Source organism: Eretmochelys imbricata, chromosome 9 (assembly GCF_965152235.1).
Source record: "Eretmochelys imbricata isolate rEreImb1 chromosome 9, rEreImb1.hap1, whole genome shotgun sequence".
Classification (NCBI taxonomy): Eukaryota; Metazoa; Chordata; order Testudines; family Cheloniidae; genus Eretmochelys; species Eretmochelys imbricata.
Window position 1 is genome coordinate 83,573,885 of NC_135580.1, and position 20,654 is coordinate 83,594,538.

Genomic DNA, 20,654 nt, shown 5'->3' on the forward strand with positions numbered 1-20,654 from the left:
CAAAGAAAATATACTGCAGAAATAAGCCCAGGGGAAATTTTATTTTTCCAGAAAACACTGTAGGAAATAAAGGACAAGATTTAGGATCTGTGTTAATAATCCTCAGGCACCTGCTAGAAGCAGGCTGTTAAACTTGATAACATTTGATAACTTAAGCTTGATCTCGAAAATCCTGTTTCAAATGAGTTGATGAATAAAAGTCTGTCTTAATCTCTGTGTAAGTAAATACCATAGATCTGTGGCCCCAAGGCAATCTTTCATGAACCATAAACGATATGCTACATTAAACCTTTTCATTCTTACCAAAGCCAGGTTACTTCTTTGACGGAGGGTGTTTTCAGTTGAGTAGTCATAATCATGTAGGGATCTTCTTCTCTACTAAAAGAGACAAGAGAAGAGTTTCTCTAACCTTTCCACATGCCTCGTAACCGAATAACTAACTGTGCTTGTGAAAATGAAGGAAACAGCTTAGATACCACAGAGATGATGGTGGTATAAAAACTAGATAAGAAAGAATGAAAAATCTTGGAAACCAGTGGGATTAGGTAGGACCTCTACACAGTGAGAGGATTGAAGGTCTGAACTGCCCTCTCTTCAAAGCCATAAGAGAGATCATCCCTTATATTTCTTTCCTGTAGAAAAAGGAATGACCATTGCCTCTGACCTTACTAAAGTATTAAAGAAAGGCAGGGACCTGTGTAGTCACAGCCCAAAGGTATCAAACTCCAGACCTGCAACTCCGAGACGGTAAACCAAGGAAGAAATGAATATAGGAATGGTGTTCATGGAGAGGCACGGCAAATGGATGTGCAGTGCATGTACTGCTCCACAGAGTGATTACGGTAGAAGCACAACTTCAGTGTTAGATCTCGGACACCTCTGAGAAGAGGCCTTAGCCAACCTGCCTGAGATGCCACAGAGATGAGCATAAGAAGTGCAAGACATCAGAAACCGACAACAGGCAAAAGGAGCACAAAGCCCAGATGTAACCACCCGTCTAGGAACTTCTGTGGCCTTCATCATTGTATCAGAGCATCTGAGACAAGAGTTTCAGTGGAACAGGAAAGATTTAACAATAGTTGGAAGGGTTTAGAGTCAAAGTTATTCCAGAGAAGGTTCAGAGGGAACAGTGGTACTACAAGCAAGTTTGCTGTGGGTACTTGGTATGGGAATATTTGAAGAGACCACAAGGAAGAAAGATTGTGTCTGAAAATCTAAAAGTGTTTGTTGCAGCTCAAATGTCTAACAGCTCTGCCAGCACCCAAGCTTTTCATTATTTTTATTGCTGTAGTAAGAACTCATAGCTATAGTTAGCAGCAGGCCTGTGACAGCGAAAGCTGCATCAGAAATGGAGTCCATCTAATTAAACCAACAGCAGAGAAATCACCACTTCATTTAATTAACACATTAATTAGGAAAAAGCCATATTTTAAACCTAAGAGCAGGTAGCAAAGATTGGATGTGTGGAAGAACCAGGAACAACATCCTCAGGGCGATAGAGCAGATTGTGACAGGGTGCGTGTCTCATCCACATCCTCGGCCACTCCAGGAACTGCCCAAACTCTTTTCTTTTAGTGTCCACTCTGTATAATATATTCAAGTCCCTTCCACTGACAGCTGAACAGAAGAAATGATCCCTGCCTCAAAGACAGACAGAAAGTCAGGAAATTGGAACTACGATGGTTGCTTCACTAGGAACCTTCTTTACTCATTTAAAAGAGTATTGTTGATAATACCTCAAGTAATGTGCTCAACGTGACCCTATGTCACTTGCTGGCAGCTCATAACAATAAATTACATTGATCCCCAGTAGCTTAATATCATGCCAGTTCAGCTGTCTGAGCCATCTGGTGACCAGAAATCCAAGAAGAGGGGAAGAAAGGTCCTCACACAGCACTGTGCCGTTCCAGGGTTGGGAGCTAGAGGCTCGAATTACAGCTGGGTGAACTATTTGCGGCAAACTCTTTGTTCAACAAATTTAATCCTTTTCCCTGTTTCTCCACCAACAAACATTTGTTTTGATCAGTTTGTTTGGTGTTTGAACGTAATGGTTAATCAACAGATTTCAGGCTGGGGATTGCTCAAACACCATGACTGTGGCTTCTGATCTTCATTATTTGTGCAATTCGATTGGTCCCCTAAATCACATATTTGTTTCTGCTTCCTGACTGGATGCCTCCCGAGCCCAGAAAGAGATTTCAAGCTGGACACTCAAACTCTTTCAGCATGAGTATTCATGAATATCTATTTGTGCCATGAGTATTCGTAACACTTTCTCATTCATATTTTCAGCTGGGTGAGTGTTGGAGGAAAGTGAGGAGGACATATTGTGGGCACCACGGGAACAAATTCATGGTTTTATTAAAAACTAATGCTTGGGCTAATCTTAAAGGTCAACTCAGACCTGGACCCGAACCCAACCACAACAGACCTGAAGCTGACCCAAGAGTACTGAGTCACTTTCGGAACTGATCCAACCTGGAACCTTCCTGTTGAAACTGTGTCTGTGCTGCCTACATCATGTCCTTGGGGCTTGACCTGGTGGGGCTGCCGTGCTCCCCTCGCCCCCTTTGTGTGATCCGTCTCCAACCGTGGAGCTGGGGAAGCAGCAGCTGCGCACCCCACTCCTGCCAGACACCACCGCCTAGCTGTGCTGTATGCGCTGTGGAGCCGTGCTGCAGCTCATTGGCAGAGTCACTTTGCGGCACACACAAAACACAACGAGGTGGTGTGGTTGACAGGAGCGGGGCATGCTGCTGCCCTGACCCCATAAGCAAGAGATGATTTAGTTTTCAGACCTGACATGATCCAAACACTTTAGTTGGGTCCCATCAGATTCAGTCACGTGGCAAGGCTCTAGCTCACAGATACTTTTTGCAGTATTCATCTAGATCTGCTCAGAATGCCGGATATACCCATATCTAACCTTGCAGTTCACTTACCCCTACACTATGGCAATAACTTACACTTTACAGTGCCTGCCAATGCAGTGTTTACTAGTGACAGGATACTCGATTCCCCCTAACACTGGGACTGAGAATGTTATTTCTGTAATACTTCCCACCTCTGCTTACTAGTAAAGTGGAAATCCTGTAGAGACCGTCCAAAGGCCACGCTCAACTTGAGTCTACCTTGAAGGAGCATGTTGGCACACGAGCCGAACTGTGATGGTTCAGGGCAACGTGCATCATAGTATTTCGTTCATGGGAATAAGAACAGGACTCAGGTACTGCATTTAAGTATTCACCATGCAGAAAGAAAATGCCAAAGTTCTGATGCTATTGATGAGTCAGATCTTGTTCCAGCAGCATTTAAAGTGTATCATTAACTCTGTGGCTTTTAAATGATAGCATTAGAACCAATGAAGAAAGGTATTGGATAAGTGGTAGCAAAGGAAAATCTTACTCATTCTGGGGTTTTTTGGGGGGGAGAAGCAATCTATTTTCCAAATTTCTATTTTTTGTCAGCCGTGACTCTGTGGTCTTTTCACTTTCTAGTTCAGAAGCTGTAGCATCAAATTTCATGTTCTGCTCTTTATTACAAAAACAAAAACCACTGGCCTGGCCTAACAAAATCAAAATGGGTGGAGAGCTAAGGAATTTGATTTGTAAGTTTGGAGATCTGTTTTGTGGAAGACCACTGGACAGGGTTAGACAGCATTAAGTCCAGCACAGAAGTGATCCCAGATATACCCATTTGCTTCATTTTTGTAATGCTGCTCTTTTGCCATCAATTCTGAAACCTAAAGAAATACGGTTAAGCAGGAATTAAAAACAAAACAAAACCCTCTTCTAAACAAAAAAGCTGTCACATATTTCATCACAGAAACACAAGGATTCATACCCTGCCTGCATATGTTAATAAATTACAGGAAAAGGCAGGCATTCTACATACAAAGAAGATGACATAAAAGACCATAGATAGCATAAATATTAAATTGCGTTAGCACATCTTGTCCCTGTTACCGTTTTGTCTGACTTGGGAATTTGTAGGTTGAATGAAGTAATTAAAAAAGGCTGGAAATGCAATCGTCTTTTCTGAGTCAACCGCAGAAAAAATCATGAATAATAATAATAAAAAGCACATGACTTTACAAGCTATGCCTGATAATCATTGCAAATTGCCAGCCATGCAATGACTTTACTTCAGTACGTTTGGGTTTCAGGGAATGCTTATCTGTAAACTGTACACTGTGTAAGGTGCAGTGGAGCGCCAAAGCCTTTATTTGGGACAAAGTCTGAACAGGACTGGACGTGGGTAGCCCTTCAGCAAGATGAATTTCCCATCTTTAAAAAAGCAAAACAAAAAGCTCCCTATTGTCAGGCTTTAGTCTACCTCAGGGATGGCCAACATGAGCCAGAATTTACCAATATACATTGCCAAAGAGCCACAGTATTACACCAGCAGCCCCCTATCAGTCCCCCCAACCCCGCTCCCAGCGCCTCCCGCCCACCGGCAGCCCCACCGATCAGCACCTCCCCCGCCCTCCCTGCACCTCCCAATCCGCTGTTTCGTGGCGTGCCGGAGGCTCTGGGTGCGGGGAGGAGTGAGAGCATGGCAGGCTCAGGGGTGGGGGTAAGAAGGGGTGGAGTGGGGAGGGGGCAGTGTGGGGACAGGGCCTGTGGCAGAGCCAGGGGTTGAGCAGTGAGCACCCCCCAGCCCATTGGAAAGTTGGCTCCTGTAGCTCCAGCCCTGGATTCGGTGCCTATACAAGGAGCCGCATATTAGCTTCTGAAGAGCCGCATGTGGCTCCGGAGCCACAGGTTGGCCACCCCTGCTCTATGTTGTCACCAACGCTCCTGTTCCCATCCATGAGTAGCTCTTAAAATCGTAATGACAAAAAACGGCAAAGGGAAGACATAGTGCTTTATATTGTTAAGTGGGAAAAAAAATTCTCATCTGCACTAACTCATCCATCAATGTGGACTGCAGTAAAGGGGCTAAGTTGGATTTACTCCTTAACCAGCATTACTAGACGTGTTCCTGAACTGCTGCTGGAGAATCTTGGGAAATGATTATGTCTAGCAAGTAACTAGGGAACAACTGGGCTTTGGCAAAGCTTTAATAACGCCAGCCACCCTGTGAGCCAGATTCTGATCTCAGTGATATCACTGTAAGTGTGGAGTAACTCTGTTGAGTTACTCTGGATTTATCGCAATGGAAGCCAGGTTGGAATTTGGTCCTCTGTTTGTTCTATTGAATTTGACAAATATTATTCAGCTAGCCCTATGCTATATAAATGAACAATAAGAGAAGATACGTTTACTAACTGGGGGAGAGGAATCATCAGAGAGCCACATTACAACACAATATGTAAGTTGTCACTATAATAAACATTTCCACGGTGTTTGTACAAATCAGAAGTCATGAACATAAAAGAGGATGCCGTCGTTCACACCCTTATAGCACAGAATCCAATCCTTGCTGCTTTATAATCAATGGAATTAAAAGAATGAGGAGTCCGGAGGAGGCACCTTAAAGACTAACACATTTATTTGGGCATAAGCTTTTGTGGGTAAAAAACCCACTTCTTCAGATCCACTTCTTCAGTCTCCATGCAACTGAAGAAGTGGGTTTTTTACCCACAAAAGCTTATGCCCAAATTAATTTGTTAGTCTTTAAGGTGCCACTGGACTTTTCGTTGTTTTTGTGGATACAGACTAACCCGGATACCCCTCTGATAATGGAATTAAAACTTCCTTATGACATGAGATGAGCCTTCCAAACGGGATTCGTGTTCCAGTAGGTTCCTCTTAAGTTGTGTCCCTTGCCTCAGTTAAGAGCAAACCAGGAGGTTGAATTTAATTGAAACACAAGAGGTATAAACACAAGCTATCTAATTCTCAACAGCATCCTGCTGGGATCAGGAGACAAGACTATGCATTGGTTACCCTCCCTCTTTTTCTAAACATCAACTGCCTCATCTTACTTCTTTCACTCTCATCAGAAAGGGAGAGTGACTTATGCAGTGTAATGCTGATAGATACACTTATGCCAGTTAAGGAGGAAGTGCTCATTCCGACTGAACAGTGCTAGCTCACTTAGATATTATATTTGCAAAATCCTTCTCTTGTACAGACTTCTCTCTCTTCTCATCTTCCCCCCACAAGAGAGGAGTTATTATTGCAGCGTGAGCCATAAATAGTGACATCTTTTGACAGTCTAAATTTAGGTACACTGCAGTTCTTAAACACATGGCTGAGCACGACAAGGCCATGTACAACTCTGACGCCACTGTCAAATGCCTTAACTATGCTTGCTAGCTCTGCGAAGGCTATCCCATGGGTACATCTCGGGTTTTAAACACATGGATAAGTAGCCAAATTAAAACTAAATCAGTCTAGAGCAAATATGACTGGCTGAATATCTGTTTTGCTTCTTCTTATCATTGGCTAAAAAAGGGCTGGTTATATTGAAGTCATATGTTTCCCCTCTCTTGCATTGTTTTCCAAAGCAAACACTAAAGTGCTTACCATAGGCTAGTGTTTTTGGCCTTGACGACATTTTAAAATATAAGTACTGTATTATATCGTAACCTTTGGTTGATGATTGGCTACTACAGTGTGCTGAAAATGATATGGATCCAAATTTTGCTCTCAGTTATGTCACTTTAAATCTGAGATACATGGACATTTTGGAGTTTACATTGATGTAACTTGAGAGCAGAATTTGTCCCAATGGCAACATCCTCAGTTGAGCATGTTAGCATAGCTCCATTGAAATTACTGGAGTCGGACCACTGAAGATCAGGCCCAATATAGCTGAACGCTTGCCTACAACTGAGTGGCACAGATAAAAGATGTTCATGACAAGTCGAAAGACAAGCCTAGAACTTTTTTCTTGTCACCAAATAGATGGTGGCATTCACTATGTTTTATTAATTAACCCGGTAATTTCACTCAATGAATTGCTCTGTATTGAAAAATCAATCACTGTGTTTATACATTGTTACTGCATTGTGCATTGTCACTGTTTTAGCCCTGTACAGAGTCTCTCTTGGCGTATCTGACTAGATGTTAGGGCCTTGAAATCAGTATCTCTGGAATCACTGCTTAAAATTGATTATTAGCTTCCTTTTATTATATCAGCAAATGTTGCATTTTTAAGAGCCCCACACTACAAAAAGACACAAACACCTTTTTGGTCCAGAAAGTCTGTACATGGATGCAGGCAGGGAGGTGGGATCAGAAATGTCACCCAGTCACTGTATGTCTCCATAATCCCGTATGTGTTTTCAAGCCCTTTTTGCCAATAGCCGCGCTGTCGTCTAACCCTGACTCTGTCTGTCCCCCATGTGTCTCTATTTTCAGAACAGAATCTATAAGTGTCACAGACAGGACAGTGATTCTGAACTGACAACCAGTCTTAAGGTATCTTACCAGCCATGCTGTGGCTATGGTCTCTCAAGTTTCACATGTGATGAGAGTTTATGCTGCAAAATCCTCTTTGTTTTAGACCTTCAGACGCTGGCTAGGCCATTTGTGGCAGTTGATAGCATGTGGTTCCTTTACAATTGCACATAGAAAATTGATATATTACAAATAAAGGTTCATTGGTCAGTAGATTATCCAGACTCTGATTCTGTCGTGTTTTGTTTTCAAGTGTTGTAGTTGGACCTTTACATGAGATTGTACCAGGGGATCTTTTGTCCAGTGAGGCATTACACTCTGAATCAGGAAACCCTTTCGATTTTCATTCTATCAGATATTAATTAAGTAGTGGGAAATAGCCACATTAAGTAAACGTTCATATCACACTTTTACACTAGTCCAGTGTAGCTGATTTATGAATTAGAGATGAGCTGAGTAGCTGATGTTTGAATCCAGATCAGGTAAGGTTCAGGTCAATATTATTACTAATTATTTGCAAGCACTATCAACATGCTAATACCCTCTGTGCTATACGGGACACAGATATACAGCCTGTCCCTGGCCCAAGAAGCATACAGACTAAGAGGTAGATAAAGCTAAAACAAGATGTACTGGGAAGCCCAGAGAAGAGTCCAAGCTTAGATTCTCTTTGGCTTTCCTTATCTCCTCTATACCATGGTGGAGGAGAGAAAGTGTTTGAAGTGAGCTCGGATTTCTGGGAATTGTGGAAAAAGAGAGTATTTATGAGGGAATTGAGTAAGGAGAGAGTATGTGCACAGGTGCGGTTTGAGGCTGGCACATCCATGCAGAGGGGGTAGAATGGAGAAATCTGTGAAGACGGGAGAAAGAATTAAATGGGATGTCAAGTCTGCTTCCATTGGCGGAGCAAAGGGATGTGTGACAGGTTCGAAAATATAGACTGGGGCAAAACTGTGCAGTCTTGACGGTGAAGATTCAGGATTCAGGTCTGAAGCTGAATCAGAGCTAGTACTTGAGCTTGGGTTGGTTGGCACTGAAATCTTGTGAACTCTTCTTGTGAATTTCAGGCCCAAATGGTGGAAATCTTTCCTGCTCAGTTTATCTCAGGTGTTTTCTGCTATCTTTAATAGGGGAAAATGTCACAAGATTAGCATTTTCATGAGATTATTATTTACTTTTTGAATTGTATTCCAAGAGTGCCTCTATACCCAATTAGATCAGGGCTCTATTTTGCAGGGTGCTGCATAATCACATAGTAACAGGTGGTTCCTTCTAGCTGAAAAGAAGATACAACAAGTGGGTGTAACAAGATGAGGGTAACTGTCCTAACAACAGGTAGCTGCCCAGGGTCAATATTTGAACAATTTGGCAGGCTCTCTTTTAGTGCTATAAGTAATTAATAAACAGTCCCAGCAATCCCTGCTCGCCACCTGATTAGTCGTTATCAGCTAGCAATTTCCTGTAGGCTCCAAAGTAGAAGTGAATCTTGAGAAGGGCCTGGAAAGAGGACAGGATGATCACCTTGGGCCAAAAATCTCATAAGAACAATTGTTCCCAGCTCTGTCCAAACAAGAACTTCAAAATAAACCCCTTGTGATTCTGATTCCAACCTCTGACAACAGACAGTGGCTAGATCAGACCCACAGACCTTTCTAGATTAATAGTTTTGGTTTTGAGGTTCTGCACTGTGGTCCATTTGGAGTGAAGGAAGTTATTGCTTTATGAGGCATAGTGTAGTCTAGTAGTCTTCATCTTCTAACTGTGGAAAGGAATAACTACTTAGCATGTATAGAGTGTCTGTCATCTAATGATCTTAAAGCATGTTATAAAGAGCATATTATCTTTTTCTTGTAGCTGGAGGAAACTGAGTCAGAGAGGTCAAGTGATTTGCTCAAGGTTACAGCCTGGACTGGAATCCAAGCCCTTGTTCTCCCTCTCTTGTGCATTGTTTACTAGAAAATGTTGCCTTTCCAATGATGAATAAAACAGTGTTTCTGTTGGTTGTTTGAAAACTCAGAAGTAGATTGAGCAATGATTCCATGTGAGGGAAAACTGCAATGTTTCCGAAATAGGACAGGAATTAGTTAAAAAATCCAATTATCGCTCATTGCAGTATCATCAAAAAAGGCAATGAGGTAGTGGGTGAGTAGCCCAGCCTTGTGAGGATTAACTCCAGGAGGATGTTAATAAGTATTCGATCGATTGTTATAAATGGTAGTTTTAATTTCTGAAGCTGACACTACCAAGATAAAATGCAGGAAAGGCACATGCTATTATGTGAGAACTGACAGTGGGGTTCTGAGGGATTCGGCATAACAGCTTGTGTCAGGGGATGAGGTTAATGGAAAATAATTTGTTATTCAGGTCACTTAGCACAGTCTTTGGGGTAAAATAATGTATTCCTATTCTACTTCTATCACTGTAATTTAGCCTAAAATGTGGAATAAGATGACCTAAACATGAGCTCAACCGGTAAGAACAATGCAAATATATGCTGAGCCACAGACTGAGCATCAGCAATTACTCCAATGACAATACATCAAATATTGTGTTATCAACAGAGGATTTCTCTGCATAATGCCAACTTTTAAACAGAAGAGTCACAGACCAAGATCTGTATTTGAAAACCAGCAAGGTCTGATGCAAAAGCACCAAAAAGTCACAAAATGTAACATTTCTGGCCAGCATACTGCCTTTAGCGTAGATCAATTAGGAATGAGAAGAAGAAGAAAAAGGATCATCACAGCCCTCATTTTCACCAGGCGTCTCTCTGTTGTTGGTTTGGTTTGTAATACAGCTGTAATTAGAGATGGACCCAGGTTGTCAGTGCTTAAGGTACTACCGAGGAAATCAGTTGACGTGGGTTCTATTTCTCACATTGCCAGTGAACTGCTGTGTGACCTTGGGCTGATAGCGCATCTGTTTCTTTTCCCACTCTCTGTCTATTTAGATTGTAAGCTCTTCCAGGCAGGGACTGTCTCTCACTATGTGTTTGTATTATGCCTAGCACAGAGTTCCAACCCTGGTTTGGATGTCTAGGCTCTACTGTTATACAGACAATAATAACAGCAGATCAGGGCTAGGATGTCAGATTCTGAAGGTCCAGGGTAGCTTAGCTCAGCTCCTTCCCCACTTGTGTCATTATTTTGTCTGCAAATGTCTTTTATTTAAAGAAACATGACTCAGTCATTCATGGAAGGCTGAATATTCTCCTTTTACAAGTCTAGATGCAGCACATTCAATCAGGAAAGAACCAAATTAAACCTGTCATCTGATTGTAATGGGGTGTACAGAGGGGAAACTGCTTCTTTTCCAATTTGAAGCCTAGGATCTGGGTATAGTAGCCAATAGCGACTGACTATACAAGAGAGAGAAATAACTAGGTTCATTATGTACTTATACATGCATTTTATTTGAGGATTGAAACTATAGTAAATGTGGCCAAGTGAACTCTGTACCTTTCATTTGCCATTTAGAAAGGTAGGTTACTAAAGTGGCAGAGTGAGCAACCAGCAAAAGCGTTGCAAAGAGAGCTTCACTATGCTGTTTATTGCCAAGAGCTTAATAGGCTTCTCAAAAGACAATAGTCACCTTGTTTAACAAAGAGAAAACAAATGCAGCTTTCTTGAGCAGTAATGCATCACCCTCAACCAAACACAATAACCATCCCCACCCCCTGCCCTCAGTGCACCCAGTGAGCCATTTTTATCGGATTCCCTGGTGTAAGCCCTTAGCTCCTGATTGCCTTCAGTCAGGAGCTCTGCCTCCTTAACATAATTCTTTCCACCTGTGTGGGTGTGGCTTGCTGGAGAATTAACTCCTATTTTGCTGTACCCAGGCAGGCACCTTGTTATATTTGCAAGCCCTGGCACTTCTAGCCAGCTCGGTCATCTGCTTTGCCATTCTCACCAGCAGCACACCCAATCCACCTAGCTTTTTGCATGTTTTGGGGAAAGTATTACAGATGGTAGCCGCAAGTTTACCTCTCTGGCTTTCAGTCCTGCTTTAGTGGCTGGACTGCATAGAGGTTTATGAGTCTACTAGAGCCGTTGAGTGAAGAGACTCACGGTTTTAGATGCCCACATCCAATCACTGCTCCTCACAACCACCATTACATCATGTTACAGGTGTCAGAAAAGAGAATTATTAACTAGCTGGAGTGTTTTTTTTTTTAATGGTCTGAGTAATGTTTCTTGTCATTAAAATCCTTCTGTGAAAATGCCTCTGACAGTCACAAGAGGGAAATGTGCCTGCTATTCACCATAACCTGCAATCACACTTCCAGCTGCAGAATGTCAGCCACAGGAGCGAGTGCGGCAGGTACATGAAATACAGCACGCTTGAGTGATTATTAACACACAACAAAAAGAGCTATCTATGTTGCAAATGGAAACACACTGAGGGGCGAGTCTGTATGAGCATTTCAGTGTAATTCTGCACTCTGAATACAGTAATGAATCACAATAGAGTGAGCATTAACCTCCACTTCAGCCCTGGGCCTTTAACGACTTAAAAATTGCACCGGTAGCAGAATAATGCATACCCTGTAGTGGCTGATTGGTAGTAGATTGTGACTCATTAATTTTATATTTAACATTTTTCAAACCTTTTAAAAAATGTGATCTGAGGGCATTTATGTAACATTCTCTTCCTCTGGAGAGTTGTCCCTACTAAAAGAGTAGGGAAAAAGTTAGCAACCCCTTTGCTCAACGAGGGACCGTCATTTTATTCTGTGTTTGTACAGCACCTTGCACAATGGTGTCCTGGTCCATGACTGGGACTCTGAGGCACTACTATATTATAAATAAATAAATAATAAATAATAATATTTATAATATATTGATTGTTTGGGGGGCTCTCCTTTTGTGAGGTTCCCTGGGCCTTTGTCTCACAAACCCAGCTGTCCTTTCAGTAGCAATTTATGAACTAGGATCTACTTTCCATCAACTTCCTTTTTAAAAACGAACATGGGGTATTGAGCAACTTTTACATCAGCATATGAGTTTAAGTGCCATGGATTGCTGCAGTGAGGGCCCCTGGGCACTTTTTGGAGAAGGCAGTTTTGCCTAAATAGGGAGTAAAAAAGGTTTGCTGAATGTGAAATATTTTGAATTACCCTGCTTAGTCAGCATGGCCATGTTTAGTATAACTATACAAGAGGAATGTCTATTTCCTACTCCCCTGAATGAGGTTATTAATTAATTATTATTATTATTTTATTATGTATTTATCTGTTATGTGTAGGTCCCTACCTTGATGATGGACACCCAGTTTTCAGAATTCACCCCTGATATCACCCCAATAATGTTGGCAGCCCACACCAACAACTACGAAATCATCAAACTGCTTGTCCAAAGACGGGTAACAATACCGCGCCCCCACCAGATCAGATGCAACTGTGTGGAATGTGTCTCCAGTTCTGAGGTGGACAGCCTGAGGCATTCCAGGTCGAGGCTGAATATCTACAAAGCCTTAGCCAGCCCTTCGTTGATTGCCTTATCGAGTGAGGACCCTATTTTGACAGCCTTCCGGCTGGGCTGGGAACTGAAGGAGCTCAGCAAAGTGGAGAATGAGTTCAAGGCTGAATACGAAGAGCTTTCCCAGCAGTGCAAACGTTTTGCTAAGGACCTTTTGGACCAGGCACGGAGCTCCAGGGAACTGGAGATCATTCTCAACCACAGGGATGATCAGAGCGAGGAGCTGGATCCCCAAAAATGTCATGACTTGGCAAAGTTAAAGGTAGCAATAAAGTATCATCAGAAAGAGGTAAGAGTCACCTTAATGTGGGGGTTTGCCAAAGCCACATATGTTGAGTAAAATGACTTATTTCCTGGCCTACCTTGTGTTCATTGAGGGAACACCAGGACCGTGACCCAGCTGAGACCAATGTGTTTGGATTGAAAGGAAGACCAGGTGCAAGTAGGGCTACACGAGCTGGTTCTAAACCCACCTGGTTCTAAACTGAAGTCAATGAGCGCTCAGGGCCCTCAGCATTCCCTGGGAGGTGTGCAGCGCACTACAAGATCAAGATTAGTCATTTGTGATCCTGTTTAGCATTGACTGAGTACCTCATTTTCTGTCTAGGACAGATTTGAGTCAGACTTCAATTAAAACTGTGCCCATAGGTATCTAATAAGACTTTAATGATTTCTAAAGATGATAGCGCCAAATCCCCTTCCAGGCATCCTCAGTAATCTTCCTATTCTCACTAAAGTCCAAGCCCTGGGCCTTTCCAATGGCAGGCCTGCCTGTGCAAAGGGAACTCCTGCTGGTATCAACAGCTCTCATCATCCCACCACTTCTCAGAGGCCCATGGATTTGAATTTGAGAGGATGTGACTGCAATAGGCTCAGTATTCCTAAGTAGTTTTGCAGTGATGAGATGTGAAGAAAATCAGAGAGGATTTTAATAAGCCTTGTGTAGGCGTCACAAAGAAGGAGCCTTACGGACGATGATTCTGGTGTGTTTCATATCCCTAATGCTCACCCTGTTTTGTTTGCAGCTGTATTTTGAACGCACTCAAGTGAAGCACAAACTGTGACTCTGTGCCCTTGGTGGGCACTCTGGTTGTGAATGCATTTGCAAACAGTGTTCAAAGTTGGGAGCTATAGTTGGGCTCCCTCATTTCACTACTGCTGGTAGGAAGAAGGGGAAAAATCTGGAAAAGGAAAGGAAAAGCCCTTGACAAAAGGAGACACATAACAATATTTTTGGAGGCATCTTATTGGCCCCAACAGCCAATTCAAGCATGGCCTACAATATCCAAATTCCAGTTACATACATGCCAAATGCACAAACCCATGTGACTGCACAATTAAAGTTATGGGCATGTTGTTAACGAAGGTAATGGTGGACAATCTGCAATCTTAATAATCACAGTTGCTAGTAAACAAACACTAGTTTAATCTCATATTTCTCACATTTGGGTACAGGACCTTTGTCTACAGAGCCATGCAAATAGTGCTTCACACCTGAAAAACCCCAGTTTGATTCTTTGGCTCTGCTTCATCCAGGCTCTAGGGACTCAGAAAAATTTCCCAGAAATGGAAACTACTGCCTTTAGTGCCAGAAAAAGGAAGAAGTGCTTCCGCTAAAAGATGAAAGAGAGCCACCCAAAAGCCCTGGAAATCCAGAGACACTTCAGTATCGTTCAATAGAGAAGGGCCGTGAATCTAACTCGAGTAAAATGCTGACATGGTTTCATTAGCTGACTCTGGATTTTCTTTCTGTTTGCAAACCAAGGACAGAACTCAGTGGATTACATATCAATTGTCATTTGCCTGTGACATCCCTGGGTTGGAAAGGGAAAGACCTAGTTAACCTGGTTAAGGAGTTTAATGTATTTCACTTGTCCATTGCATTTGTTTTCCACCTGGGAGGGTGGAAAGTTTTTTCTAAAGCCTCCTTGAAGCTTTGAAGCCTATCTAATCACTCTATTTTTTACTGTTCTCCCCCCACTCAAGACCCTGCGTTATGCCATTGATGAGGAGAGCTCAACATGACACATTCCATAGCCCATAAAGTCTGCTCCACATTACCAGAGGGAAAACTGCAGAGTGGTGGAAGATGCATCTTTCCCATCCTCTACCCATGGGCTGCTATATCTGCAGAGCACATAGCCCCAGAAGCAAAGAGCAAGGCTAGACCCTCAAGTTTGGCCATATCTAGCACATGATAACAGATTGCTACATTGATAAGCTGTAGGTTGACTAAGAGTGAAATACTTCCATGCCAGTTAGTCTTCATATGGATTTGTGATTTTGCTCACTTTGATGGAGTCTGGGAATCGTTTAAATGGAGCTGGGAGACATAACAGATGAAATCCTGGCTATGTTCAACTCAGTGGCAAAATTTCCTGTGACTTCAGTCGGGCCAGGCTTTCACTGAATAACTCAAATAAGGTCACAGTCCCACTAGACAATTATGTCATGTCACATGGTGATGTTTTTCAGTGTGGTGATGGGGTGTCATTAACATTTCATGTGACATCGTTTCATCACAATGCATCACTATTACATCACAGACGTCAGCATCATCCTGATATTACTGTTGTAGACTGAGAAGCGTGGACATACTGGAAGCTGAGCACTCAAGTTGCACCGTGGCAGCTTTTAGGAATGACTCACAGTACATTTAGGTGTTATTTGTTAAGGGCACATCTCATAGACTGTAGCTACACAACTGTTAAATGAATTCCAGCTGCTGCTGCTGCAATGTGTTCTGGGACATTGGAGCAGCTGGCCACTCCTGCCCAGATCGCCTTAGATAGTACCGATAAAACTTTCAAAAGAACTTAAGTGACTTAGAAGCCTAAATGCTAAAGGGACTTAGGTTCCTAAATCAGTTAGGTGTTTTTGAAAAATTTACCCTACATGGTTAGCTACTCTGGTGATGGATACTATACAAAACACTAAGACAGATCAGATAGGCAGCCAGATCCTTCAACTGGAAGAGATTTTCTGTTTAAGCTGTGACTGGCACTGGGAGGAGAAAAAGTTATTTTACTATATTTATTTTCATATTTTTGTGAGTGGAGCAGTGGAGAAATTGGAACAGCCTTCTCAAAATCAGGGCAGTCCCACAAAAACTCCAGCTGGTGGCGCCCTTAAAGGGAATTACAGTGGGGATCATAAATGGTGTAAAGTAGTAAGGGTAGGTTGTTATGTAACTACAGAATAAATAAGCACACTGATTTGACCACAACAGTTGTTCCTTATTTTCACCAATCCCACCAGGATTTTGTGGAGTAAGCCTTCAAAGCACAGGGCACCTTCCACTTCTTCCAGTGGACCTCAATGAGAGGTTGCCTGTCACCTTATAGCATTGGGCCTTATTTTTACCTGAATGATGCTTGGCTGCACGCCTGCACACACAATTTTCTGAGCTAAGAACCAGACCTTAGATCAGTGGCTCTCAACCTTTCCAGTCTACTGTAATAATAAAATGTTTTTTAAGTACATCAGAAGCAGGAGCCTGCTAAACAACCAGTGGGGCCCCTGGACAATCGAGATACAAAAGGAGCACTTAAAGATGATAAAGTCATTGCAGAGTAACTAAATGAATTCTTTGCTTCAGTCTTCACGGCTGAGGATGTTAGGGAGATTCCCAAACTTGAGCCATCTTTTGTAGGTGACAAATCTGAGGAATTGTCACAGACTGAAGTATCACTAGAAGAGGTTTTGGAATTAATTGAGAAACTTAACAGTAACAAGTCACCGGGACCAGATGGCATTCACCCAAGAGTTCTGAAAGAACTCAAATGTGAAATTGCAGAACTATTAACTATGGTTTGTAACCTGTCCTTTAAATCAGCCACTGTACTCAATGAATAGAAGATAGCTAATGTAATGTCAATATTTAAGAAGGGCTCTAGAGGTGATCCTGGCAATTACAGACTGGTAAGTCTAATGTCAGTACCAGGCAAATTAGTTGAAACAATAGTAAAGAATAAAATTATCAGACAAATAGAAGAACATAAATTGTTGTGCAAAAGTCAACATGTAAAGGGAGATCATGTCTTACTAATCTATTAGAGTTCTTTGAGGGGGGGTCAACAAACATGTGGACAAGGGGGATCTAGTGGACATAGTGTACTTAGATTTTCAGAAAGCCTTTGCCAAGGTCCCTCACCAAAGGCTCTTATGTAAATTAAGTTGTCATGGAATAAGAGGGAAGATCCTTTCATGGATTGAGAACTGGTTAAAAGACAGGGAACAAAGGGTAGGAATAAACAGTAAATTTTCAGAATGGAGAGCAGTAACTAGTGGTGTTCCCCAGGGGTCAGTCCTAGGACCAATCCTTTTCTACTTATTCATAAATGATCTGGAGAAAGGGGTAAACAGTGAGGTGGCGAAGTTTGCAGACGATACTAAACAGCTCAAGATAGTGTCTTGAAGACTATGAAGAACTTCAAAAAGATCTCATAAAACTAAGTGATTGGGAAACAACATGGCAAATTAAATTTAATGTGGATAAAAGTAAAGTAATGCATATTGGAAAAAATAACTCCAACTATACATACAATATGATGGGGGCTAATTTAGCTACAACTAATCAGGAGAAAGATCTTGGAGTCATTGTGGATAGTTCTCTGAAGATGTCCACGCAGTGTGCAGCGGCAGTCAAAAAAGCAAATGGGATGTTAGGAATCATTAAAAAATGGATAGAGAATAAGATGGAGAATATCGTATTGCTCTTATATAAATCCATGGTACGCCCATATCTTGAATACTGCGTACAGATGTGGTCCCCTCATCTCAAAAGAGATATACTGGCATTAGAAAAGGTTCAGAAAAGGGCAACTAAAATGATTAGGGATTTGGAACGGGTCCCATATGAGGAGAGATTAAAGAGGCTAGGACTTTTCAGCTTGGAAAAGAGGAGACTAAGGGGGGATATGACAGAGGTATATAAAATCATGAGTAGTGTGGAGAAAGTGAATAAGGAAAAGTTATTTACTTGTTCCCATAATATAAGAACTAGGGGCCACAAATGAAATTAATGGGTAGCAGGTTTAAAACAAATAAAAGGAAGTTCTTCTTCATTCAGCGCATAGTCAACCTGTGGAACTCCTTGCCTGAGGAGGTTGTGAAGGCTAGGACTATAACAGGGTTTAAAAGAGAACTGGATAAATTCATGGATGTTAAGTCCATTAATGGCCATTAGCCAAGACGGGTAAGGAATGGTGTCCCTAGCCTCTGTTTGTCCAAGGGTGGAGATGGATGGCAGAAGAGAGATTACTAGATCATTACCTGTTAGGTTCACTGCCCCTGGGGCACCTGGCATTGGCCACTGTCAGTAGACAGGATACTGGGCTGGATGGACCTTTGGTCTGACCCAGTAGGGCCGTTCTTATGTTCTTACTGTACTCCTTTCAGGAGTCTGATTTGCCTTGTGTATCCCAAGTGTCACTTCACTTTAAAACTACTTGCTCACAAAATCAGACATAAAAATACAAAAGTGTCACAGCACACTGTTACTGACAAATTGCTGACTTTCTCATTTTGTCTGCATGAAATTTTAGTTGGTACTGACTTCGCTAGTGTTTTTTATGTAGCCTGTTGTAAAACTAGGCAAACACCTAGATGAGTTGACGTACCCCTGGAAGACTTCTGTGTACTCCTGGTTGAGAAGCACTGCCTTAGATCGCTAAGGATTCCAGGTGTCTCAGGACATACATTTATCCTGCTGCTGCTCTTCAGAAGTGTTCAAGCAGGAGTCTGTAAAGTGACTGGGCCTTGTGTTTTGTTAGTAGCGAAACACCATGGATCTGGATTAAGTAGGAGCCATTATTTGCAGTGGGGAGCTGCCCTGTATTGACACTTTGTAAAGCTGTAATTTGTTTAATTGTTTTTTGACATTTTTCTGCCTCTTTTTTTGGTCTGGTTTGGCTGGCTGTATGACTCCATATGTTTCACTGGTGTGCTTATGTCAGTTCCAGTGTGTAAATGACGTCAAATGGACACAAGCACTGAACTGTCCTTTTAAATCAGTGCCGTTTCTGTTTGCAATGTCTGGCTGCATAGGGCCAGAATGAATGTGCCTCCAAAGGGAAACAACAACCACCCTGATCTCCCCCACAGCTCCCTGCTGTTTGCAAACAAGTGATGAATGCAAACAGCCCACCTGCAGCATGTTTCTAATTGTTGGGCATAATAATGATAATAAAAACAAATCATCAGGCAAGATATACACATCCCTGCCAACATGTAAAAACTGTAAACAGGGACATTTGGTGACTGACATGGGGAAACTCCTTTTATCTTAATTGAAAAATATTGGACTAAAAGTGCTTTCCAGAGGGACAGAGAGGAAGGAGTGAACACTTGTTTTCAGAAGGAGGCTTTTCCTACTGAGTCGGAGCATAAAATGGAGCCACCTTGCCCCACTGGCTCCAAAGTCAGCGGGCGTCTTGTCTGCAAGCATGGACCCCTCTCTATAACAGGCTTCTGTGTTTAAATATCTCTCAATCCCTCCTTGCCTAGACCAGTAAAAACATGGTAGGCTCTAGACATGCATTGTCACAGGGACAGATAATTATTCATGATTGATAGAGAAGCTAGTGAAGGCTCATTGCAGATGGCAATGCTTCCATTCAGAGCCTTACCCAGTAGCCATACAATCATGTGCGAACTTACTGCCTGGCCCTGAGTCAGGGAAGCTTTCTCTCCGTTGGTAGCAAATATTATGTTAACGACAAATGAAGTGGTAGTCGCAGGCCATCTCTACAAACTTTAGTCAATGCAGGTTACTACTGCATAAAGCTGCCACAGTTGATATATCACTTCAACACATGCATACTCGACTGCTTGCATCAGCTCTGTGCATCCTCACCAGGAGTGCTTGTGTCAACACAAAGTGCAGTGCATCATGGGTGGGTATCCCTGTGTGCGCTACCCTGCAGTGCCATGCCTTTTGGGGACTTTTGTAATGCGTTGTAGGGGACACACAAGTTGCGCAGCCAGGGGGCTGATGAAAAGAGGTCAAGTTTCCCTCATGCAACTTTCTCCACCCATAATGCCATCCGTATCCCATAATTTTTGTGCCTTTTTTTAATGTGGTAAGGTGGGCTGGAGCCAAAACAGGGATATGTGTGCTATCACCCCATGGCAGTACGGGAACCCCATTGCTGCAAATCCAGCCACTATGTCCTGCGCATTTCTGAGAGTCGCTGGCCTGTGTAGCAGGAGATGATTAATGACCCTGCACACCTGTGTGACAGAGGCCCATATTATGGATATTCCAACTCCAAAAGGATTTCCCACTTATCAGTAGCAATCTGGCACTGCAGGCTTCCACAGTGCAATCACACCTTTCATCTCAGCTGTCAATTTCAGTGGCCTCCTTTACCTTTAATAGTGCTTCAAAGTTTGTGAGCTCAGGTAAGGCAGTCAACTGAAAATTTGGCCCCATATCTTTACATGTATGGTGTCTTGACTTAATTTAATTGGTTAGGATTTGCTGCTTGGCAATACACATGGGCAATCAGAACAATACTTTGCATTCCTCTATCACTTTTGTTATTATTTAATGTTTATATTGCAATGGTACCTAGAGGCCAATCAGGCCAGAGCCCCATCGTGCTAGGGGCTGGATAACGACAGTCCTTTCCCCAAAGAGCAGACAGTCGTTTTAAGGAACCAATGCACTTTGCAGATTCTAATGAAGTAAGCCTCACAACATCCTGATAAGACGGGGAAGTATTTTTGGCCCTACTATTACAGATAGTTCAAGTGACTTGTGCAAGATCACAAGCCAGGAATAAACCTTATATCTCCTGCCTCCTGAACTTGGGAACCAGCAATT

General features: G+C 42.4%; 1 protein-coding gene across 1 annotated transcript in view; it reads left to right on the forward strand.

The window, feature by feature from the left end:
- TRPC5 (transient receptor potential cation channel subfamily C member 5) overlaps positions 1 to 20,654 on the forward strand; it is a 96,903-nt gene that overhangs the window by 9,594 nt on the left and 66,655 nt on the right. Inside the window, exon 2 of the mRNA XM_077826353.1 lies at positions 12,594 to 13,115. Within this exon, the coding sequence (XP_077682479.1) occupies positions 12,594 to 13,115 (522 nt within the window). The remainder of the gene's footprint in view (positions 1 to 12,593; positions 13,116 to 20,654) is intronic.